Raw genomic sequence first — 10,261 nt, forward strand, 5'->3', positions numbered from 1 at the left:
CAGTACTGACCCTAGCTTGTGGGCCATCTAGGGTTTCTCCTGTACTGCAGTTGCAACACCACTCAAATTGATTTTCTCTGCAATGACAGCTCCAGTCAGACTGGCACCATGGCAGTCTACCAACACATCTCATTACTATGCTAGGCAAATGACAGCAGCTGGTGTCATATTATAAAGGTGTTTTCAACAATGAAAACACACAGCCCCTCAATCTTCAAGGCAACACTAAATCGTTTAGACACTATCATTTTTTTCTGTTAAGAGCATTGGTTTTAGACAAAGACCACTTCAAAGTTTGAAATTGCCCTTTTTTTTTTTTTTTTTTTTTTTTAATAACTAACGCCCCCCTAGCATTTTTAGATCACTTTATTATCCCACCTACATTGTTTGGAAGTACTTGTTGCCAGGTAACAGTTTAGCAGCCATTTTCAAGGGCTGGAGATTTATTTTGCATGTGTAATATATATACTTAAACACACACACACACAGAGGGATCGTGTGGGTGTGTGCGAATGTAGATATATATTTAATGGGTATATGACCGTATTTGAGCACATGTGTGTAAATATATATATATGCGTGCGTGCATACGTATCCATATATATATACTTAAATGTTGGGAGCATCCTGTACACATCTGGAAGCTGGCACACAATTCTTCTGCCTGCAGTGCAGCCAGCCACCTCAGGCCCAGTACACAGCCAGAGCCGCGCACAGCATGAGGGCCTGGCCGGGTGCGCTACTCCTGGGCCTGGCAGCCCTACTCCTGGGCCTGGCCACCCTCCTCGGCCTGCTCAGCCGAGCCCCCCACCCGGCCTGCAGCCTCCTCCAGGCTCCCTGGGGCTTCCGAGTCTGCCCGGGAGCGCTTGAACCTGCGGTCCGGGTACTGGCTGTTGTCGAAAGGCATGCGATGGACGCAGAGCACGTGGGTCTTCAGGTTCCCCTTCTGAGAGGCACTGTATGGGCAGTATCGGCACTGGAAGGGCCGGTGACCTGCACAAAGGACAAAAGGCTGGTTAGTTTTTCTCTGTTTACAGTAAATGTTCTGGTGAAACACGCCACAGCTGAAAGCCCTCCTGCTGAAGGAAGTTGCTGTGTGACTTCAGCAAGAATAAGAAATTTGTGCTGCTTGTGATTTGCTGGTTTCAAGAAACTGCATTTTTAAAAGCCTCTGCTTCAGATTTTTGGGAAAAGTGCAGCTATTTTGTCTCCCTCCTCACACCCAGCTGTAAATCTGTCAGCCCATGATCCAAACTAAACTCTTGTAAATATGGTGCAATCATGTACTAGACTGCCTTCTAGACTTTGTTAATTATCTTTTTTATTGAAGTGCAGTTCAGGGATGACAATGTACAGACCCTTCATCTAATAACCATACAACCATACTTTGTCTTTGGGTGAGTTTCTGAGTCAAGAACTGTATGTTTTATTTTAATCACACAGATTATTTTTTAATGGAAAGAAATAATGGATTGAGATAATCGAGGCCTCAAACCTGCAAATATTTACTCCAGTGAGATTACTCCTGTGAGTAAAGAAACACAAGCAGAGATGTGTTTGCAGGGTTGGGGCACAAGGTTATCACCAGCTCCAAAATAAATGTCCAAACCAGATTAAAAAAGGAATGTTAATGCACAGAATCTGATAGATGCACTTCTTGTGTGTGAAATAGCAACTGTCTGCAAAATGAAGGCATGAATGAAAGATATCACTTTTAGTAACTCTATCACTACGGTCTCTCATATTTTTCAGATTATTGTGACTTTGAATCTTCATGCTGTATCTGGTTTTGGAGGTTATGTTTCAGCAATCACATTTCAACCTATGCTGGGAAGTTGTTGATGTGTTTTACTGGAACTTTATGAGCTTTGTCTCTCAAATTAACTTAAACCAGGACCATCTGAGGTCAAATGCACTTAGCTTGCTTTAATTTGCTCAAATAAATGAATAAATAAATGTGCCAGACTGTCTACATAAAGCCAGAATAAGTGAAAAACAATACCCTATCTCCACATTTGAAGAGCACATTTTCCTCTGCTGTTGTGTTACTACCCAGCGGGCACAAACCAGATGCTGGTGTAGCAGAAGAGGACTACACTCCCCACTTCATGGGAAGGGGTTGGGACCAATTTTAGGTGGTAATGTAATGGAAAAGCAAATGGATACTGGTTATGCACTGGTCTAATGCTGCTTGTACAGGAGTAGGAATGTTCCCGCAGCACTCACAGCCTGGGAGTTAGCCTTGTCTGGGTTTAGCCTTGCACTGCTGGTGGCACACAAGCATGATCATCTCAGGCAGAGGAAATTCACCTGAACCAGCAGTGCTTTGGGTTGCGCAAATAATCTGCTATTTTTACTGTAACAACAAAAATACCAGGCTGAGTTCCCCCAAACATTCTGCCCGCTACTCAGAGTAAAGAAGCATCAAGTCCAGTACACAGTTACCCAAAACCAATGCTTCATGACTACAGGCAAGTTTCCTTTAACAAGGATGAAAAAGTCCTTCCATCCTTTGCTTTTACGATTTAAAGATTGCCAAAAGGGTGGCCAACCCTCAAGGCCTCTAATATGCACATTTATGCATGAATCTGGGGACAGAGATTGGGTTGATCTCATTCTCTCCTGGGGTAAATAAAGACATTTCCATCAACAACTTCATAAGGAAAAAGCAATGAAATCTACAAGCTGCTAATCTTTACAAAGTTAAATTTCAGTGGAAAATTTCATAGCAATAGCAATGGAAAAAAGAACTATGTAGAAAAAGTTACAGAAAATGGTTTGGGCTTTTATAGAAAAAAAAATCAACTGAAAGATATGAGGAAATAGTCAAACAAGAGCCTGAAGATGTCCCTAGTGCCTCTTAGGATCAGTCCTAAAATCAATACAGGACCACAAATATGCTTGAAAAAAATAGAATATATTAGTTTTGAAAACTGGAAGCCCTCTCAAAACTGTCTGGATGTGAAGAAGATCCAGAGAAAATTGGATCTTATTTCAGAAAATCTAGAAATACTTGGAAACTCAGGGAAAAAACAACAACAACAAAAGTAATAAAATCATTATATCTCCTTCTTTAATTGTAAGAGATAGAAACAGTCACCAGAATTCACAGCTGAGTTCTGGATTCTTTCTTTTCTTCTTTTTTTTCCCTCCAGGGTAATACCTCTGACCAGAGGGAAATCAGTGGCTGTTGCATATTCCGCTCAGGGAGGTGCTGAAACACTGTGAACACACACAGTGCTGAAACAACAGATGAAGCACTGGGTAAAGGAGAAGGAAACTTGCTCTGTGAAGAACTGAAGTGGTTTTTCCCTTTCTGCAAAAGATAAAGGCCTGCCACTGTCACAATCACTAGCATGATTGTATCCACACCACACTACCAGCTCCCTTCCAGTATTCCCTGTGGTTCGTTTGACCATCCAATGACTGCCCTTTGCTAAGAACGGAAGATGCGCTGCTAAGATTTGACTAATGGTACAACTTGCCCTCGAGTCTTATTTACTCCATTCTTACCAATGCTATGGAAAAAGCCAAAGACTATCCTGCCCTTCTGGACCTTGTATGCTGCTACAGCCAACAGCTGGATGTGCCCAGGACATAACATCTGGTAACTGCTTCCACCAGCAGCACGCAGGGAGCATGGACACAATCATGGAAAAAATTGGTCAGTTCTAGCTAGAATGTGTACTGCTAGCCAACAGCTTAAGATCTCACCAGACAGCTCTTAACTCTTTGCCCATAAGCAGCTACCATTAAATGACCAATTTGTGCCTGGACCACCCCCCACAAATTTTAAACAAGGAATCCACAGAGCATGGATGGCACTAACAGCCTCATATGTGCCAGGATAGAAGCAAACACTTTCTGCCCACCAACAAACCAAGTTCAAGCCTGTGTAACTCCATACAGAGAATGTCATTTATTAATTCAACCAACTTTACTAAATCAGACAATATAAAATGCACCTAGAAGGATTCAGTTCTGCGTTGCCTCCCCCACAACTTACTTTTTCAGGCCATCAAAATTTCACATCACTGCCTTGTGAAAAGTAAGTACACAATAAGTTAATCTGTACTGTCACTATGCAGTACAACTGTGGTAAAGAGCACATTCATTTTTAATCTAGTATGAATAATATATAAATATGTATACAGAGTGAGGGTCATAGGAAAGCAAGTGGTACATTGTTTACAGCAGAAGTAGTACAAAAACTAGAGATTATTTTCACTTGCAAAGATGACAATATCTGCAATTTGTTTGTAACTAAGGGGTGAAGAATAACGCCCATTTCTCTTAGGTAGCCCATCTATTAACTGTAGCTCAAAAACTTGTTGTGGGCAGCAGGCTCTTAAAATAACCCTTCCTAGATAACTTGGCAATAAATTTATAACATTTTATCTAGCAGTGGTTGGTAGGTTCTTTCTTAGCATGCTATAGTTCATATATATTTTACCCAGTATATATCTTTCAATAAAATTATAAGAAAGCCCTTAAAAAAATTCTTCTTGATAGTTCAGGAGGTAACATGCAATGCATTGCATCTGTTGTGAACAGAATTAGGTTAAAGGTGGGCCAACAAAGAGAACAAATTATGGTACATCTTTCTCAGATCAAAAATCAAAAAGGATAGGGGACAGCATAATGTTTGCAGCTGAAATAATCCCATTACAGAGTAACATGCTACAAAGTATGCAACTAAGTGTGTGAAGGGACTTCGTAATCCTCTTGACCGAAGCTGAGATACTAAGAATATTGAATTTGCACAAAATAATATTAATAAAATAGTTAAAATGACAACAATGGTAGCTGGACTCCAAGAACTGTAACAGTTTTAGGTGGGGCAGACTGCCTCAGAAGGGGTGATTACCTTCAGCACCTGCTGAACCAGTCCTCTGAAAGCGATCCAAACGTTTTAGGATCAGGCCCAGAAAGGTCAGCAGTGCTGAGATGGTTTGGACTGTCCCTAATTTTAACTGTACCCTGAAGAGAGCAAGGAGCCTGGACTGGACATACTTTCTGGGCAGAACAGAGAACCTTGCTCTGGAACCAGTATATAGAAAAATCCCCCAGTGTTTGAAACTAGTCCATCTTTTAAAAAAATATATGCTGCTTTGTTAATTTAGACTTTGAGAAGAAAAGTTTGTTTTCTTTCTTTCAAGTCTGTGATCTGATACGTTGCTTTGTGACACATCACGTCAGCCTGCATCTGTCACATCACATTAGGTTTCATAACATGGCATGACTGATGTAGTGCAACACAGTGCTTCAATCAAATGGAGGCAGAAATGAAGGTTTTGAGAAAATCATGGATCTTAAAGTCTGTTTTTTATGACCATTTAAAGGAAAATGCACTTAAAGCCGGGCCCTGGGATTTAAACAAAGCTGCTACCCATTACTGAGTTGTTAGGGATTCAAATATTTGCCAAACCTATTTTGTTTTGTCTTATCTTTAAAACTCAAACTGTACTGTTGAAAAACAAAAAACTCAATATCAACATAGTGTCATTGGGCTACTTACTGTAATCCAAATTGCTAATAGTTCCTAATTTATTAACTTTGATATGGATCCATTATTTAAGATTAGCACAACGGAATACACAAACGATGGAGAGAGAAAGAGCAATACATGCTAAAGTCTTTTTCATTAAAAAAAAAAAATAATTTACGTGGTCAAGCTGCATTAGTTCTCCACTTCTAAAAATCTTTGATCAGCATCCAAATTCTATAAAAAATTCTGCAAAGAAACATCGTATTTTCGTGGTATTACAGGCACATATGTAGGGGTTTGCACTAAAACATAAAAATGGGCATTGGACTAGTCACATGAATAAGATCAAGAATTTATTCCAGATTGTTAAAAGTGTACTAATCACAGCAAAATCATGGCTTTCTCCCAAAGCAGCAAGAAAATGGTAATTTGAAAGAAAAACGCCAATAATACATCACACACAAGCCGTCTGTTGTCCCCACTACACCACTTTTTATTATATTGCATATCTGTACATATATTCACACAGATACACACATAGACACACAATTCAATGCATTAATTTAGCGAAAAAGCAGAAGAGCAATAAAATGATGAATAGAAAACAAATGCTATGCAATGTACTATAAATTATAATTAAGTCCAAAAATACTGTGTTTCTTAGATATGACATTTGTTCCCTTAAAAGCAAAAATGCCTATGATTATCTGACAATGTTTTTCCTTAGATGGCCAATGGCTATAGCATTTACTGGGATGCAATACGGCAAACTCATTTCAGATTTCTTTGCTTAGTTTAAGAATATCCTTGCGGTGAAAATCAGAAACAACAGCCATTAGCTCTTTAAAGCAAATAAATGACTCCCTCACTGAGAAATACTTGAAAAGCCCCAAAGGTCTGACTTTCTTGGAGACAGATCTCTTCAGTTCATATGTTGGATGCTGGAGGTTTGTAGCAATCCCAAACAACCAGGACTGCCATGGGCTATGGCCAGGCACTCTTGGCAGGATTGGCTGCAGTGCAATAGGATGGATGGCACTGAGATGCCCTGTCCCAAAAAGTCACTGGTGAAGGGGTCCTTGTAACCACACATCAGCTCCACTCCAAGGTCAACAAGCTGCACGCAAACCTGCATTGAGCCCAACCGCCACAAAAAGAGCTACTTTAAATATTTTTTCCTATGTAAATTTGTGTCTGAGGCACAATCACCTTTAAACAGAAGAACCGTATGTTGCCACAGAAATAGTAACTAGCAAACATGGCCACATGCTTTCCACAAAACAAGTCCAAAAGACTTTGAGCCACTCCAGAGCCTTTGTAAGCACTCCCATTTTAAAGTAACACTATCATAGCACAATAACGAGCATTTGCAAAGGGAGAACTATTTTCATTTAAATCTTGGCTAGTGAGATTTCCTTTTTTTAACATATAAATTTTCATAAATACATTTACTATCCACAGCTAACGTCCCAAACCCTGTCTGTATTACCCAGGAGAGCAGAATGGCTCTAAAGCCATTCTGATCTGGAGCCTAAGAGTATGGATGTGAAAATGCCGAATAGATATATTTGTCCAATAGACAATAATGGCTCTGAGAGCCATTCCATTTTATTGGTCTCAAAATATGCATTTTATGAAACTCCCAAAATACCAGACAGATTAAAGTATGTCCAATCAGGTTCATATATGTAATAAAAGTTTTTATAAAACAATTCAAAAGTATTTACACACAGGTCCAGGACCAACCAACATGGTCTTCTGGGAAAATTACAATATTCTGTGAAGTTTATATGTTTATTGGATTACAAAAAAAGGAAATTAGATTTTTAAAACCCTCTATTTTAAGTTGACCAGGAAAAGCTGTACAAACTAAAAGCATTTTCTAAGGCTTTTTGGATGATTTACTGTAGAAGTATATATAGAGAAGCATAAATATCTGCATTTTAGGAAGGCCTAGGAACATTTTCAGCTGCCAAAGGTAAGGCTTTGGGTTGTGTGTTTGCTGCAGGACACCTAAAGCAGCCCACTTACCACCATCCATTCAAGTAGGGTCCATCATTAATCATAGTTTCAATCCATATACACATATATAATATATTTCAATACATATAGTCCTAAAAATAACTGGAAGAAATGTTTGTTATCAGAGGCATCAGACTCAAACTCATCCTATATCACCTCAACACTTAACAGAGAAACCTGGTTACCTAAATTCCCCCTAGGGAATACAGAGCAAATGCTTCTGGGACAGCTCAGGTCTGAAAGCATGAACTGCCACCTGGAGAAACCTTTTTCTCTCTGCACATTACAGGAAAGACCTTAACTAGGAAAAGATAATTTGGGTTTAAGATCATGGCAAAATACAGCCACCAGCTTCATCCTAAATAAAAGCATTGAGTATTTTTGGAGAGAAATGCCCTAAAACTAGTAGGATTCATCCACCTGTGAAGTCCATCATAGCAGGCTGGTGATCCAGCAGGAGTCCCCTGTAGGGAGCAGTGAGGTGCATGGCACCGTCCCCAGGTCACCCCATAGCTCAAAGCCACCACGTTGCCCTCTGCACTTGTGTGCTGCTAGGGCGGAACAAGCAGAGAGCGGCACCCTTGGTCCCCCAGGTGACTGCAGTGCCAGGGTGGTAAAGGACTGAACCATCACTGGCTGCAGAAGAGCTGGAGCATAGAAGACCTCATCTGTAAATAAATTATTTCCCAGAATCTTATTTAAAACAAACACACAAACAAACAAGCCAACCCCTCCATTCATTGAAGCAAATTAGACTCTCAGATACCTATGTGGCTTTTCTGAAATATGATCAAAGGTGGATTCTGTTATTGATTTAGTATATTATACAGAACTTATACAGAATAGCTATTTCAACTTACCAATAAGCATATTGAAGTGTTTAATGATGACAGGGAAAAGCAAAAGTTGATGCTAAACTCTGTCTTTAGAATGTATTACAAGATTGAGTTAATTTTACACATGACCCCAAAATCACAAATTGCATTTAAAGTAACAGTCCAATTCCTGTCTGAATAGATTACACTCAGTCATTGTCACAAACTGTTTTTTGTTTTTATTATTTTTTTTAAACCAAAAGAGGGCGGAGAAAACCACAAAAACTTGATATGCAAACCAGCCAAAGGTAGATGGGTATGGCACAGAGGCTAGTGACCACATGGACACTTGTAACAAAGAGTAACATGTAGAAACTCTCCTTCACATGCATGCTTTAAACTTATTAAACAAGTTGGTCATAAAATTATGGAAAACATCACTAATTTAACACTAATGCTTTGTTATGTAAAGCATGGAAATTATTTCTATTTGGACATAAAGTGAGGAACTTGCTGGCCCTCTGCAGTACACTAAATACAAGGCAATTACAAAAGAGCTTAAGTCACCGATAATATAATGCAGACTTGCAATTCTGAGGAAAACAAACATTTTACATTTCTTGAAAAGTTGAAAAAATTGCAGGCTTGTTCAGCTCCAGACACTAAACAGAAACTTTGCTTCTTTTTCAGGGGAGTAAGATTTTCACACAGCAACTTTTGATGTAGAAGGGAAAGGGATATTTCTTTGGGGGGGGGGGGGGGGGGGGGGGCAGGGAAAGGATCACTACCAGACAAAAGGCTCTTAAACAAATATGGAACATTACATGAACCTTGTAAAGCCAAAATTCCCATGAAAAACAGCTTCAGACTTTGCTCTCTACAGACTCGCCCATGTTGAGTAGGTGGTCGTGCGCAGCAGCACCAGCCTGGTTCTGGCTGTGACAACATGAGTTACGAGCCTGGTGTCTCAGCACGCTCCGAACAAGGTTAGTGGGAATGTTGTCATTGATTGAGCTTGAAATGTCAGACTATCATTGTCCCATGCTTTGGTAAATTTAATTATATTTAATTTTTCATATTTATTTACTTTGTTTTACACACATAAGTGGAGCACAGAGCTCTTATCAAGGGCACTCGGTACCTGTTGTATAGAGTAAGCTGCAATGAATTCTGACTGAATTTATAATGGCAATGGTTACAATTCAGAAACTCTTCAATCGCAATCAGCTTCCTAACCCGAAACTCATAACATTTGGCCCAAACCACAAGCATTAGCCTGCAGTTCTGGCAGCATCTATCTTATGTTTCCCCTGAGCCCAGAGGCAAGGCCATGCAGCTGAGGAAAAGGAGCACCTGAGCCTGGGAGCAAGCAGCTTGCAGCTCCCGATGGCCTTCCTCCTCCTCACCTCCCATCCCATGCAAGCAGCAGGTTGTTCTTTAAGAAACCCTGAGCTCTTCTCTTTATCAAAATTACATCTTCGGTGTCCCACCTTTTCTTTACTTACATATTTCAGTTAATTGCTGTCTATTCACTCCTTTACGTGTTTTAATCATGTTAATAACAGCACGTTCACATTCTAACCCCTTGAGCAAAAAATCTTGGTTTTCCTACTAGGTCATTCACAAGTTTTCTGTCTGATATTCTATCATATTGTTTAATTGTCTCAGTAAGTATTTATTATTTCAGGAATCATTTAGGACTTCTAGTATGAAGCTCTATTTAGATTTAATGTAGCTATGATATAAATGCTGTACTGGTGGCACTGGGATTTTCATGCAGCTCAGAGTTGCTAATAGGAAAGGCCTTGCCAGTGATTATAGTTTGCTACCAAATAGCCTTTATTCTGCCTAGCAATTCATAAATGCAATAGCATTTTCTTTTTCACTCTGGGCAACTGTCTTGAGCTTATTTTATCTGGTGGAATGGAATTTAAAA

The 10,261-nt window shown here is 39.6% G+C and overlaps 1 protein-coding gene across 3 annotated transcripts in view; it reads right to left on the reverse strand.

Moving 5' to 3' along the window:
* Positions 1 to 456: 456 nt before the first annotated feature.
* ZNF536 (zinc finger protein 536) overlaps positions 457 to 10,261 on the reverse strand; it is a 350,265-nt gene continuing 340,460 nt past the window's right edge. For all 3 annotated transcript variants that reach the window (XM_082769971.1, XM_082769969.1, XM_082769970.1), the window contains one exon: positions 457 to 993. In XM_082769971.1, coding sequence (XP_082626097.1) covers positions 761 to 993 — 233 coding nt within the window. In that variant the 3' untranslated portion in view covers positions 457 to 760. The remainder of the gene's footprint in view (positions 994 to 10,261) is intronic.

The sequence above is a fragment of the Aythya marila genome, assembly GCF_965140915.1.
Source record: "Aythya marila genome assembly, chromosome: 12".
Classification (NCBI taxonomy): Eukaryota; Metazoa; Chordata; class Aves; order Anseriformes; family Anatidae; genus Aythya; species Aythya marila.